The sequence below is a fragment of the Mustela nigripes genome, chromosome 4 (genome assembly GCF_022355385.1).
Source record: "Mustela nigripes isolate SB6536 chromosome 4, MUSNIG.SB6536, whole genome shotgun sequence".
NCBI lineage: Eukaryota > Metazoa > Chordata > Mammalia > Carnivora > Mustelidae > Mustela > Mustela nigripes.
Genome location: NC_081560.1, coordinates 46,208,061 through 46,223,506, shown reverse-complemented (window position 1 = coordinate 46,223,506; position 15,446 = coordinate 46,208,061). Strand labels below are relative to the sequence as shown.

General features: G+C 46.4%; 1 protein-coding gene across 2 annotated transcripts in view; it reads right to left on the bottom strand.

Moving 5' to 3' along the window:
• SCRN1 (secernin 1) overlaps positions 1-15,446 on the bottom strand; it is a 60,188-nt gene that overhangs the window by 16,797 nt on the left and 27,945 nt on the right. For both annotated transcript variants that reach the window (XM_059396653.1, XM_059396654.1), the window contains exons 3-4: positions 7,059-7,240; positions 2,715-2,917 (exon numbers count right to left, since the gene is read on the bottom strand). In XM_059396653.1, coding sequence (XP_059252636.1) covers positions 2,715-2,917; positions 7,059-7,240 — 385 coding nt within the window. The remainder of the gene's footprint in view (positions 1-2,714; positions 2,918-7,058; positions 7,241-15,446) is intronic.

Genomic DNA, 15,446 nt, shown 5'->3' with positions numbered 1-15,446 from the left:
ACAATTCACATTCAAAAGGAAACAGGTGAAGCCCTCATTATGGCTAAATGAGCCCCAAGCATTTATTACTAAGGTTTCTTAAAGAGACACAGCACTACTAACAAGACTTATGAATGTCGCAAATATAGAGATTTTCCTTCCCAATTTAACCTTTTTCTACTTGAAGGAAACCTCTACACCTCCACCCTCTGCCCAAATACATCATTTTTGGAAAATACAAATATGATACTTCTTCATTCAGCTTTTTATTTTTTGGGGTGCCAATATTTATTAGAAAACCACAGTGGCACTGATAATGAATTATTCTAAAATAGTGGAATGCACCTGTCAACATGTGTCTTGGAGTATATCAGTAGGGGTGTGTGTGTGTGTGTGCACGTGCACACGCGTATGGATGTGTCCGTGTACATATGGGTGTGGGAGATCTACGAGAATTTTTTCTCATAAGAATATAAGTGTGACTAAAGAAGTCTCGAATCAGAAAGACCGGCACTCTGAGTACACTCGGCGGGAAGGCAAGGCCAGAAATCCTCTCAGCTGCTGGCAGGCTCACTCTGGCTCCTCCAAAGCCTCAACCTCAAATACCCTGAGGTTGACTTGGCCTTCAAGCTTCAAAATGCTCTCCAGAACCCTAAAAGGTTATGAGCTATAGTGCAGAAAGGCCCTCCATATTTGCTACTTCCAGGGAGCATGCTGATCTTCTACATTTTTGGACAATGAAGTAGAGGGAAAGAGCTCAAGCCATGGGCCGCAATAAAGCCATGACTGCCTGAGAACCAGATCCGAGAGACAAGGTCAGTACTGGACTCAGTTCTCCAGCATGTTCTGCTTCACTGACTAATTCTTCCAGAGCAAGTATTCCTAGGTGACGGGCACTGGCCTTTTGCCGTTCATCTTTCCAGAGGACAACACAAGAATAAAACCACTTTAAAAAATTAAAAATAAAAAGTAGCTCTGGCCTAAATAAGTGATTTTGGCATTCTTCACACTAAGCTATCAAAAAAAAAAAAATCTTGTGCACAAGATTTTTAAGATTTTTTTTTGTCTTACGGGACAAAAAAATCTTGTCTACAGACAGTATGTCCCTCAAGGACTGATTTATAATAGATGTTTGCTTTCGGGGATGGGAGCATTCAGGGACCAGACTGAGGAGATCCTGCTCTTGGTACCCTCCTGCAGGGAGTGAGGACATGAAATCATGCCCAAGGAAAGAGTCCAAGGAATGGCTGGGGCTTTATTACAATAGTTGGGGAAAGACATCACTCATTTTGAGGAGATGGATATTTTTAAGCTGTATCTTGAAGGGCAATGAAGCTTTTGAAAGGCAGGTATAGATCAAAAAGTTTTAAGTTATACTAAAAAGCAATCAAGGACTACTTCCTTAGCATGGACCGCTAGCCCTCTGGATGGAGCCATTTGATAGTAAGGCTTCGTCCTAGGAGAAATTTTTGGTAAAGGAGTGTTAAGCTCTTGCCCAGCAGGAGACTTGGTGATACGGTGGCCCACACAGGCTGCATCAGTCTTGTGAGGACCGCAGGAGTAGGGCAGCAGGCACACGTGGGTGTGTGCTGGGCATGTGGGGGTGGGGGAACCCCCTGACATCGTTGCAAGGGTGCCGTCAGCCCATACAACACCCTTGTGAGTATGAGAAGACGCCTTCCTCCTCCAGGCAAGCACCACAAGCCAGCCTCACACAGGACACAACATGCCTGTCGCCCATGGCAACCCTGATCCCCACACTGACGGCGGTCATGGAAAACAATGGGCTTAATTCCCAACTATTACAGTAGAGCTTCTGCTTCTAACTCAGGTCAGATTTGGCTCCAATCCCCCCTAAGGCAGAGATGGAAAACCGGTTTCATCCCTATCATCCCCATCATCAATTCTGAGAAACCTGAAGAGACTTCCCTACAAATTCAGTCGAGAAAAAAATACATAGACCAAGTCTAGGTCCAATACGAGAGAGTGTTACGACCTACCAGCTGTGTCAGGGAATGGCAGCTCACAGTCCACGTACTTGTCATTCAGTCCTAAGGAATGTCAGTGGGGCTTCACTGGCCAATTCTCTCCTCGAACTCCTTGGTCCTCTTGGAAACCCTATAGCCCTTTCTGGGACCCCATCTGGTCCCCAGTGTGAGGCTGCTAAGTGATGAGAAAGGACAACCACACCCCCTCTAACATCTCCCTCAGAACCAACTCAAGACAAATGCTACAGGGAGCGTGGAGCAATAACTGAATGCATCCTTCTGGGTGCATTCCCTAGTCCTCTGCTCTTCTAGAAACAGTCTCACGGAGAAAAGAGCTTGTTGGCCCAGAGGCAGTCAACGGTCCCCACACAGATCCAAATTCCTCTTTCAGAGGAGCATTCCAAGTGCAAGGAGCTACAGGACTGGGGGTGACGAGGGGCAGCTCCCTGTCGTAGTGGTTCGCTGACTGAACGAACTGGAAAAATCACCATTCCTTTGACAAAGTCAGAGTAACCATTTGGGTCACGGAACTGCTGGTAGTCAAAATTGGGTCCTGCCCAGAAAGCAAATAGAAAATAAGAAATGTCAAGGGTGTGTTTCCCAAGTGCTGATGTCCCCACACCCCAGGCTCATCTCTAGAAGCAGAGCCCAGAGAGAAGGTCCAGCACAGAGAGGGTGGGCACCAGCAGCAGGATTCCTGCACATCCGGCAGTGCCCGCCTCGGCCGCCCCATCCACGCGGGCTCACCTGCGATCTGCTCCGCAGCCCAGTACTTTCCCACGGTCTCCAGCACCCAGGCCTCCTCGCTATCCACGATCAGATATGCGCTTTGGAAGCTGTGGCAGGAGTCTGCGTCTTCATAGTAATTCCCACCTTGTCCGTGTTCTTCCAACAAGGCTACGATGACATCTAAGGCTTCTTTAGCTGTCGTCCCTCTTTCTAAACCAAGCCTGGAGGAAGAAAACCAGAAGTGTACCTCAGTCCTTTCCTAGCATGTGGTTGTTACCACGGCAACCAAAGACCAGGCCAAAGCCGAGCGAGGAAGCCGGCCAACGTGCGTAAACATGTTCCATCCATGGGCTGAGATGTAGATGCAGGGCACTTGAACTCAGAATACATCTCTCCCACGTTTGGTTTCAAATCATGGAGGTGTTTTCTGTCTTTGGGCACCCCCCTCCCACACAGACAGAAGAGTCAGGAACCCAGTGGTTTCTGCCTTGTGAAGGGCAGCTCAGCCTCCTCTCTGTTTCCTTTCTAACTCTGGCTCCCCTGGAGCTAGGCAGCTCAGCTCCAGCCTTATCAAGACCCCCTTTCTGTGGCTTATCCTCCCTCCTGCCTTTGGGCAAAAGGATAGCCCTGGGGACGACTGGGTGGCTCAGTGGGTTAAAGCCTCTGCCTTCAGCTCAGGTCATGGTCTCAGGGTTCTGGGATCAAGCCCCGAATCGGGCTCTCTGCTCAGCAGGGAGCCTGCTTCCCCGCCTGCCTCTCTGCCTGCTTGTAATCTCTGTCAAATAAATAAATAAAATCTTAAAAAAAAAAAAAAAAAGGGGGGGGGGGGGGATAGCTCTGCCCAGGGCAGCCCTGATCTGTGCTATTCTACACCAGGTATGTGGCTTAGTGACAGAAGTGTTCCATGACCAGCCACTGTCCTCGGTGCCTATAATTTCCTGAGAGATCTCACTAGGTATGGTGCCTGGTTAGGACATGGATGCTTTTCAACATATCTCTCCTCCACCCTATCGGCCTCCCTCTGCTGGTGTGGCTTAGGGCTTCACTTATCAAAAAGTACATCCTTCTTCTGAAATCAGACAGCAGTCTCCTCCTAGCCCTTCCAATTAATTGGCCCCCTAAAGAGGGCACGGATACTGTCTTCTGCGCAACCTGGGCCAGATGCATACTGTATTGAGCTCAAATTTATGTCCCCTATAAAAAAGTAAGTACCTATATCCTCGGGTTGCCCGTGGGACAGGTTTATGAGGTAATGAATGTGAAAATACAAGCACAACCAAGGAGCTGGGGGGTCCGTTGGAAAGGCAGCCCCCTCTGGCAGAAAAGCAGTGACTCAGAGAGAGGGCATGTCTTCCAGGTCCGGTCCGGCCACCCACTGGCAGCACGACCTTCGATAACCTAACCTTTCTGAAACCTGGTCTTCTCCTTTGCCAAGTCAAACGGGCAGTACATCCCTCTCAGGCTGATTGGAAAGAGGATGACATACGATACGTGCTCAGTACATGTCTATTTGTCCATCTTTTCCTCCACGTTGTCATTCTGGGGGCGGGAGTGCGAGAACCTTGGGGCAGAGGCTGCGGCGCATGCTAGGACGGCAGCGACAGCCAGCTCTCGGTGAACCGCCCACACACCGGTCGTTATTGAAATTCACCCGGCTTGCTTCTTTCTGAAGGGATGTTCCCTGTGCTGCCAGGGAGAGGAACAGATGATGCTACGGACGCATTCTTGTAACAGGCTTATTTTCACCATCAGATCATTGTGATCAATTCATTGGTCATTTCTCAATTTTAGTGTATGTAGGAAGACTTGGTAACAAGCCACTGATTTGCAAAGCTGGTCCCTAACATCTTGGGAGAGTGACCAAAAATAACCTCACCAGAAGATGGAATTAAGTAGACTTTTCTGTTGGTCAGTGCCATCTTCTCCGAAGAGGAAAGGCAGAAGCAAGCAAGCAGTCATCTGCTTTTGGGGATCCAGAGCAAGTAAGTGTGTTATGAGCACCTCTATAGGTCTGTCCAAGCTATTTCCCAGGAGGGTCCCCCTCCTCCCTCCACAGGTCCTTGGAGCCTCTGGTCACACGGCCCCATGCATGCATTCCAAGCAGAAGCCTGTCCCCGGGGCTTGTATGGGGCTCCGATTTGCCCAGACAAACATGTGTGAGCACCATGTGACACCTCGCCAGGGGCACCCCGCCTCCGGAACTTGTGATTTCTCTTGTGCAGGTCTAGCTCACTCTCCCGCTGTGCTGCCTGCTGTGTTCCACACTGAGACTCCCAGTACAGCGCTTGCCCTCCCACGCTGACTTCCACGCCCTCTGTGCCCAGCGTCTGCGGCAGGACCTCGACACCCATCCACAGACACGACTCTGCTCTCACACTCCTCTCCCTGTGCCAGGACCACAGGAAACGATACTCCTCTGTCCACCTGGCCATTCCCACCTCGCCGCAGTGCCACGGGGCGAGGACAGGACAGCCTGCTCCACGGACTGCCAGTAGCCACAGGGTTACACACCATCTGGCTCCAATGATGGGTGGACACACTAGGGCTACAGCGGTCTAGGGCCCCAAGTCACTCGATGTCAAGACGCCTGTTCCAAAGCCTTTCAGGTGGTCTAGATGGCCTCGTAGATGGGGCAGGTTTGTGTGATTCAGAACGAGAACAGCCTCTCTCTGGCCCCCATGCCTACTTCCACACTGGCTGCTCCACCTCCTTAGGGGCATGACCGGGGCAGGCAAAGGGATGCAATTTACCGGGCCAAAGTTCAAGTCTCGCTCCGACATCTACCTTCGGTACAATCCAGATCCTCCAAAGGCATGTGCTTGGTCCGGGTTTTTTCTGGGTCTTGGAGTTAGCTCCTCCCAAATTCAAATTCTTGTTTTATGGCAAATCCTTGGAAGAATCCCTGCTTGAGGCCCATGACTCACACAGGTGTGTCAAGCCCCCAGGGCCCTTCCCTGGAAGGTGAACAGATCTGGCCATGGGTTGGTGGGAGCTACAGACCACAGAGGTCTCGGCGTAAATGTGCACGTTCTCCCTACACAACCTACTAAGGGTCAAACCTCTAGTCCTTTATACAGAATGTTGGTTTGGGAAGGTTCTTGAGAGGTCAACCCATCTAAGGCCTCCCTTCAAATAAATGTGGCCCAGAGACGTGTTACCACTTGGTACATTCACACTGAAAATCAAGGCCCCTGGCTCCCAGCCCAATATTCTTTCAACTCGGTCATGATTCTGTTGCATGTCACTGTCTCAGAAAAAAGGAAAGTCGTTTCAGAATGTCATTCCCCTCTCTCTCGCCTTTGGTCATTCAGTCATTGATCAGCCACTGCAGGACAGGCCCACAACCCTGCAGGACAGGCCCACAACCCAGGCCCACAACCCTTTGGAACAGGCCACTGCAGGACAGGCCCACAGGACAGGCTCGTGGCACAAGGGGAAGCGAGCAAAGGTCCCCATCAGCATCTGCTTCCCCGTTACACAGCAGCTGGCAGAGCAGCGAAAGGAAAACAGATGACGGAGATGAAAAGGGCCGGGAGGGCCACGGCGCTCTCCTTTTTTCCTTTATATCAGGTATTTTATATGATTCCTTCCTTCTTTCCTGTATTTTAGATGTATTTCAAACCATAAACCATAAACTTCGCCCACTTAAAAAAATTCAGTTCAGTGATTTTTAGGGTCTTTGCAAAGTTGTGCAATTATCACCGCAATCTAAATTCAGTAAATTTTCCACAGCCCACACAGAAGCCTCATATCCATTAGGAATCACTCCCCATTTTCCCATCCCAACCCCAGGCAACCACTCATCTACCTTCCACTACCATGAATTTGCCTCTTCTGGACATCTCATGTAAATGCAATCATACCATATGCAACCTTTTGTGTCTGGCTTCTTTCACTTAGTATAATGTTTTCAAAATTCAAGCATGTAGCAAATGGTTGGTTTTTATTACTTACTAATATTCCATTGTAATCTACTCTTTTTTTTCTAACACCTTGAACTTCATATCAAAAGGCACACGTCAGGGCACCTGGATGGCTCAGTCAGTTAAGCATCTGCCTTCGGGTCAGTTCACGATCCCAGGGTCTTGAGATGGAGCCCTGTGTCGGGCTTCCTGCTTAGCTGGGAGCCTGCTTCCCCCCCACCCCCGCCTGCCTCTCTGCCTACTTGTGTGTGTGCACGCGCGTTCTCTCTCTCTCTCTGTCAAATAAATAAATAAATAAAATCTTTAAACAAACAAACAAAAAAGGCACAGGTCTTCTTTGGGAGGCTTGTGTTACAAAATATGATTTTTAGAGGAAAGAAACCCTATCCCCTTTCCCTGCCTGTTCGAGCAGGTGTTTCAAAGAATCGTCTTGTAGTACCTGACCAGATCCATCCCCAAGAAGGCTTCTGTCTCAGCGGCTGGTTCTCTGGCATTGATGGCTTCATTGGCTATGCACACACCATGCTCGTTGGCTCCCATTTCTGCCCCCCAAAGCCAAGCAGGTCTGCTTATCACGATGGCATGGGTCCTGGGGACTTGGTCGATTGAAATGTAAGTGCACTGAAAAATGAAGACAGGAAAAAAAGGACCATCACCTGCCAGGATCTGCTTAGTTTCCACCCTGGAACTTACAGTGAACCACCACATGAGTTACAAACAGACACCCCCCCCCCCAAAAAAAAAGAAAGGCCTCAGGAACACCAGACTTCAAAAACACCCCAAGTCTGAATGTAGCTCAGAGGTGTCTCTAGCGAGTTGCAGTTTCACTGATCAGATGTCTGTCTCTGGTTCAAGCCCAGCTGATCCACAGGGCTCTCATCTTCTTGAACCAGGCATTCAGCCAACATCTGCCCCGAATATTCTGCCCGGTCATTTCAGTAGGCACAGAGGGCACCAGCATTTGAAACACATATAGTTATTTATGCTCAGAGACAAAAATCCTTCTGGATCAGTGGTTTTCAAACTTCCTTAAAGTTATAGCACCCTCCTATAGGAGACACTTGACCTGGAGGGCTGACATAGAAAGTGGATTAAAGGGAAAATGTGTTGCCTGAAGAACAGGAGTTCTTATGTCCCTGGCAATGATACCGAGTGCTCCCTGGAACCAAGTTTGACAACCTCCACAGCTGCTCTAGGGGTAGAAAAGGGAACATGATGATAGTATTTTATATTAACTAATGCATTAAGTGTGCTTTTATATGCTGTGCTTCCCTGTCTGTCTCATTTGATTCACACACTAAGCCTGTGCAGTGAACCCAAAAGGAGACAGTCCAAGAAAGGCATGTTTCTACTGTTGTCAGGACTGCAAGACACACCCCTTGGCGTGGTCTATCTTACCTTCTCCAGGCTGCCATGTCTCTACGTGGAAAATGAGTGAGCTACTCTAGATCAAATGATCTTTAGCCTCAGAAGCCTGGTTTCACACAAATTCTTACATTGAAGCATGAAAACAATCTAAGTGTGTTGAGGCAAATGGAAGATGGGATGTGAGACCAGCTCACTCAGAGCCTGGCCTGCTGGTTCTTCCCTCTGCCTCTGCACACTGGGCCCATGGGAGAGCTCCTTGGGGGAAATTGGAAAGCCACTAAGCTAGGTTACCCCAAGGGGCCTCCTGACTCTGGCGTTCTATCAGTCTAGGTCTACTCTAGGTAGACGCAGCACGGAATTCAGGGCTCTAAATTAGACGGAGCTCTTTGGCTCTCAGGGGAGAGCAGCAGCAGCAAGCATTTACCTTTTAAATTGGGCACAAAAGCCTCAGTTCAACATGGCCCTAGATCTTTTTCTGATTTGAGACCCAGTTACACTGACTGAGTGCAGCCTGGAAAGTGATTCTGCGTTGATTTTCCATAATCTCTAAACATCAGGTAAGAGCTGAAACGCGTGTGACATTGCACACTCATTGATCAGGCAACACACATGTCCTCATAATTCACATGAGGTGTTGCTTTGCACTGGGATAATGTTCTTTCACTTGATAAATATTGGTAAACTTACAGCTAATTAAATCCAGAGGCTGTCAAGAGACGCTTGAGTTTTTCATGGCAAATTGATAATAAAATACACTCTTGAAATGTTTTCCCCTATTCAGTTCCCAAAAGTTGTTTACTTTGAAAAACAATTCTGTTAGAGCAAAAACCTAGCCAAAGCAGGAAAAAAACTATGGTCCTCTGTGCTCTTCTAATTTGCAATTGAAATTGACATCTTATAATTGTGTTTTTTCATGTAAAAAGCAGTTCAGGCATTTGACCAATGTTTTCCAAAAGCCCTGTGCTCACTGAGCTCCAGTGACAAATTCTGTCTTGAAAAGAATGAGTAAATATAGAAGGAATTTAAGATTTTTTTTTAAAAGATTTTATTTATGTATTTGAGAGAGCGCACATGCACAAGCAGGGGGAGGGGCAAAGGGAGAGGAAGAAGCAGGCTCCCCACTGAGTAGGGAGCCTGACATGGGACTCTATCCCAGGACCCTGAGATCATGTCCTGAGCCAAAGGCAGAAGCTTAACCGACTGAGCCACCCAGGTGCCCCTTAAGATTCTAAGTATAGATTTATCATAAAGGGTTTTTTAAGGGCAGGAAGAAAGTGAAAATAAGAATGGGTTTATTGGGGGCACCTGAGGGGCTCTGCTGGTTAAGCACCTGACTTGGTTTCGGTGCAAGTTGTGATTCAGGGTCCTAAGACTGAGCCCCACATGGCGCTCCAGGCTCAGCAGGAAATCTGCTTGAGGTTCTCTCCTCTTTCCACCTCCTTCCCTGCTGGTCCTTCCCTCACCCCTCACCCTCTCTCTGTCTCTGTCTCACTCTTTCAAATAAACAAATAAGTAAAATCTTTTAAAAAAATAGACAGGGTTTCCTTATTTGTCTTCAAATTCATGTTTACATGTTCATTTCCATTTTACCATTTACAGAGCACCACACACACACACACACACACACACACACACACGGCACTATGTGCCAAGTGCTGCTGGCAGATAAGGCAGTTGAGGATGCCCAATTCCTGTCCTTTCAGTTGGGAAAGGAGAAGGTACACATGCAAATTACCATGGCCACCAGGCCAATCTCAGTAGCTGTCACCAAGGCCTGTCTACCTAACATACACTGCATCTTCCCCCTTCCCCCACCTTGGACATCTGATCAACCTGATCCTGCTTTCCCTTTTTCACATTCCATTCCACTTTCCCCTTTCCAAAATACTGCATAACTGACTTACGTACTGCATATACTGTGTATTATGTTATCTCCCCCAACTACAAGATAAGCTCCATAAGGGCAGGGAGATAGCTCTGTGGTTTAGTTCACTGACATATCCGAAATCTGGTACATGCGAGGCATCAGTAGATCTTTTTTTGAAAGAATGAATGAAGGGGTGAATGAAGGAATAAGTGAGTAACAAAGATCAGAGGGACACAGTACAGGTTCAAAAGAAAGAGGGAAATTACCCCAAGTGGGCAGAGGCTTTATCAAGTGGGTGACATCTGAGTTGATCTTTTAAAATGGGCTAGAAATCAAGGTATTCCAGAAAGAGGTAAGAGCCAGAGAGGAGAGAGAGAGATGGGGATGTCAAAGGTGTGTTCATGGTCCAAGGGCACCCTCCTCTGTGATGCTCAGGGAAGCTACTGCAACAGCGTTGGGTAACAGGACTGCAAGAGCTCAGTAAGTATTGACCGATAAAAATGTTGAAAATTGAATCCAAAAGACCATATGGTCTTCATAGGAGTTCAAAATATTTGCAGCCAACTTGACACTTTTTGGCCAAACTCAGAATGAGGAGGAAGAAAGGAGATGCCCAAGAAGCCAGATGGGCCAAATCAGCTCCTCCTAAACACTGGGCTGAAAGCCAAGGCACCAGATCCCCCTCATATGCTACAGAGCAGGGGGGCAGGGAGATGGGGAGATGGGAGATGCACCAAAGCCTCAGTGAGCAAAACACACACCCCTTAGGGCATCTCAGTCGTGGACTGCAGCAGCCTGGGCTTAACAAGGACCCTTCTGTGGCTGTAATTCACACCCACTCCATTGTGTTTGAGATGTGACTAATCACACCCAGGTCAAAGCCGTCACGCTTGTCTTGTATAGATTGGTTATCTAAAATCCCAGTCTGGGAGCAAACCTCATAAATAGGGAACATTTACAGAAGATGTAATTAGCCAAAGTTTATAAAGTCAGCCATCTAGAACCTGAACTCTGCAGGCAGTCACTTCTTTTTTAAATAAAATTCACCGACCTTCACAGTCGTCACATCATTAATTCATTAATGAGGCGGACAGTACGTGCGATTTGAGGCAACAGAGAAGGTCTCACCAGGAAAAAAAAAATCCAAACAGCACCTGAAATCTTCTTTCAGTGTGACAAAAACAATTTTGCTTCAAGTCAGAATTCTATCCAGATTTCTAGTAGAAAACAAAAAGAAAAAAGAATATGTTCACCACTCAAGAGGTCTTTCAAGGAATGGTTCTGGCCTCAGCTTTGGTGATGAAGCTGTTTGGAGGCCTGAAGCTCTCTGCAGGCCTGCAGAGAGGGGTGCCTGGGGGGCTCAGTCGTTAGGCATTTGCCTTCAGCTCAGGTCACGATCCCGGGGTCCTGGGATTGAGTCCTGCATTGGGCTCCTTGCTCAGCGGGAAGCCTGCTTCTCCCTCTGCCTGCCACTCCCCCTGCTTGTCTTCCCTCTTTCTCTGTGTCGCTCTGGTAAATAAATAAATAAAATCTTTAAAAGGAAAAAAAAGTGGTCTGCAAAGAGAGATGAGCAAACCGTCATGCTGCCCTTTGGCCACTCCCAACCCTCTTTAATAAAACAAATCTGTCAGCTAGCACAACTTCTGGGTGCCAAGGCCACATAACAACCTAAGAATGTCCAGCGTGGGCCGCGTCGTGAGGCACGTTTCTAAATGTCAGCGAGGTTTTAAAGGTGCCGCCTGCACAGAGCCTGTCACTTTCTCAGGCGGCTCCTGGGGACCGATGCTAGGTTGGAAGGTAGCAAAGATGAGCCTTCACAAAGCCCTCAAGACAGAGACAAAAGACGATTCTTCTGCAGAGCAAGCCCTTTCTTATTTTGCGTGATTGTGTTGAAAACAAAAAGCAAAATCAGCTTCACGCTGTTGCCTACCCTCGGCACATTCCAGCGCACACACTTTCTGGAGATCACCCAGGGAAAGGGGAACAGAGACACACAATAGACGTTTCAATTAATGAAATGCAGCCATTGTGCTTCCTACTGTACTCAGATGGTGAGCACAACCCTGGCACCACCAGTGAAAACTGCTCTGAAATGAGCTGATGAGTCAGCCAGACTTCCTAGGATGCTGCTTGGGGGAGGGGGAGAAGGCAGGGAAAATGGGACGCTTTGGAGGAATATTTTTAGTTTTAGGAAATTTGCAACTCTAAGGCAGCATTTCTAATTATCACGGTGGTTTTGGGAGGTTTGTTTTTGTCTTTTTTACCCCAGTGTCTTGCCTGCTACTTGACTGGTTTTTGAAAATGTGCCCTTAAGGTTCATTATGACTCCAAAAAGAGACAAAGGAAAAAAAAAAAAAAAAAAAGTCAGCCACATTTTAGAAGAGCTGCTTTTTATTTCCCTGAAGCCACAATATCTTTGAGAACGGGCCGTGCCAAGGCCTGGGGTCGGAAACAGGAAAAGGGGACACAGAAGGAAGGTCCCTGCTGAGCCATGCTTGCCTGAGGTGAGGGCTGGAGACTCCTGGGGCCAAAGAGAGCAGAGAGGAAGACCAGCACGCAGTCTCTGCCCTTGGCACGGACCTTTGCTCAGCTCTCTCTGATTCCAGAACAACCTGTGCTCTCCGACTGTATAGGAGAATCTTCAGAATTTCAATTTCAGACACTCTCCCCTGCAAAACACATGTCCATCCCACAAACCACAAATAAAGCTGCCATCTGGACCAAGTCACTAACAATGTTACTGACTCTCATTAATGGGTAGTTTTCTATTCTTCCTATAAGTACTCTTATCCAGGAAGAAAAAGGAAATGAGCTACCAACAGCCTGTCCCAAACTCTGAAAGTTGTACCTGGAGATACTGAACTCATACAGAACTTCAGATGGAGGAAAATATAAATAAAGTAAAATTCATTCTCCCCAAAAAAAGGAAACAATCAAGACTTTAAACTTTAAAGGAAGGGGTAAAATGGAGATGAGGTTTATTATATAATAACAAGAGACTTTTTAAAAGCATTATGTGTCAAATCTGACTTGGCTATCAAGAATTCTGTCTCAGCTGAGAGTTGCTGGAGAGGCGGAGGATGGGGGATGGGCGAGATGGGGGATGGGCACTAAGGAGGGCATGTGTTGGGATGAGCACTGAGTATTGTATGGAAGTGATGACTCACTACATTCTATTCCTGAAACCAATGTGACACTGTATGTTAACTAACTTGAATTTAAATTAAAAGAATAAAAGAATTGTGTCTCCACCAATTGGGATAGAATTCTTCTCTGGGGCACCAAGTATAAATCATATCAACTTTAACTGAAATTCATTGTTTTCTCGAACAGTCTTCTAATGTTGGATCCCTTGTTTCTTAACTAGAAAAGTCATCCATATAAGAATAGATACACATACCCATCCACAGGCATGCACACGTACACACACCATGCACTCATGGAACATCATAATCCAGGAAATTATCCACCGGCTTCCTCAACACTCCTATCTATAGGAAGGAGCAGGGTTTGAGGAAGAGTCGAGAAGAGTTCTGTGATGCACAGGGTTACGGCATCCTCAGAGAGGACAAAGGGCCTTTCACAAATGGATATACATTTTATCTATCCTACTCCTCATCCAAGAGTGATTTTGTTAAAAACAAATAACCAAATAAACAAAAACAAAAAAACTCAGAATCCACAAGAGAAAAACTAAAGAACATAAAATAAAATGCAGCCATCTTCCAACTGTGCAGCAAAATGAAACTGAGGAGTGTAATTTTAGAAACTGGGGAATTCTGTTAAGGGACCCGATTTCTCATCCTTCAACCTTCAAGCAAAGAGAACTTGCTGTAGAATGGAGGATCGATGGACAGACGGAAGGAAGAGGATGGGGTGGGTGAGTGGATGACTTGGAAGGGAAGACTTCCTGGAAGGATGGGCCAACTGGAAGGGGGGGGCAGGTCAGCAGATGAGTCATCAGGATGACTTTTAGTACAGAGTTATTCCCAGAAAATGAATTCCTGGAATCTTAGAACTCAAGTATGAGGTTTCTAGGGAAACTGCAGAATATGTAAGCTTGTAATGTCGTGAAATGGCTAAGAAATAGATGGGATTTTATGAAAAATTCTCACTCTTCATAGTTTAGAAAAATAATTTCCATATGCTAAGGAGAGCTTTTGTGAAAGTTACATGATAGTTGTTAGGGCTCATAAGCCTAGCTATGGAAAAGAACCCATCATTCTGTACTTGGGAAAGTTATAGGTATAACTATAAGGGAACTAAAGGAGTAAGAGTACATTTGAAAAGCAAATTTAGAACCATATGCTACAGACAGGAGTTTGGGATCTCAGACGTGGGGTCACAGAATCTCTCAACCCTAGTTAATTCTTAAGAGAAAAAGAAAAAAGAAAAGAAAAGAAAAAGAAAAAGAACTCTTCCCGATGTTCTCCTTAGAGTTTACAAAGTACTTTTAAATGTTGGTTCCCATGTGTTTCACAAAACATTCTATAAGGCAGACACAGTGGGTTTTATGATCCCTATCTGGCAATTGCATAAACTGAGTCCGAAAGAGGCTCAAAGACCCAAAATACAGGAAATGCAGAAGGCAAGACAGGAAGCCAGGAACCCTGTGTCTGGGGCCAGACTCTTTCCACTGGTTTCAGGCAACTAAAAATTTCCACTGATTTATAATGGCAGAACATGCATATAGTACTACATGTTCATAGAAGGAGGGCGGGCTGGGGCACCTGGGTGGCTCAGTCAGTTAAGCATGTGACTCTTGGTTTTGGCTCAGGTCATGATCTTATGGGTCATCAGATGGAGCCCCAAGTAAGTCAGGGTCCACACTCAGTGGGGAGTCTGCTTGAAGATTTTCCCCCTTTATCTCTCCCCCCACTCACACTCTCATTCTCTCTCTCTAAAATAAATGAAAAGATCTTAAAACAAAAAAAAAAAAAGAAGAAGAAGAAGGAGGAGGAGGAGGAAGACGACGAGGGCAGGCCAGAGGGAGGTGGGAATTTTGGTATTCGGGCTTTGAAAGATGCCTGAGTCTACCAAGCAGATGAGAAGAGGGGAGAAGAAGGACCTTCTTAGCAAAGGACAGAATGAGTAAAAGCACAGAGAAATACAAAAGTGTGTTATTTGTTCAAGAAATGATGAGCTCTAGTGTGGCTGGAGCCTACGGTACAAGCTGGAACAGAAAAACTAAGAATGAGGATAGAAAAGTAAGCCAGAAACTGTACAACTCTTACGGAGGGCAATTAGTACAAGAACTTTATTGGAAGTGTATCTAGCGACTATACATGGACATGGGCAGGATGACTCATGTTCAAGGTTCTTCGTGGCTGACTTTCTGGACTAGCAAACAGTCCCAGTGTCTACCAGCAGAGGACTGACTGAAAAGTTATGGGATAGCTCCACAATGGACAACTACGCATCTATTAAAAGAAATAATAATAAGAAGAAGAACAATCTCTGTGTACAGATGTAGAAAAATCTTTAAAAAATATTATTAAACAAAAAAAGCTATAGAACTTTTTTGTGAGTTTGGAATTTTATACTTAAAAAATCAAGTTTCACAAGACAAAACCGGAGAGGGAGATGAACCAT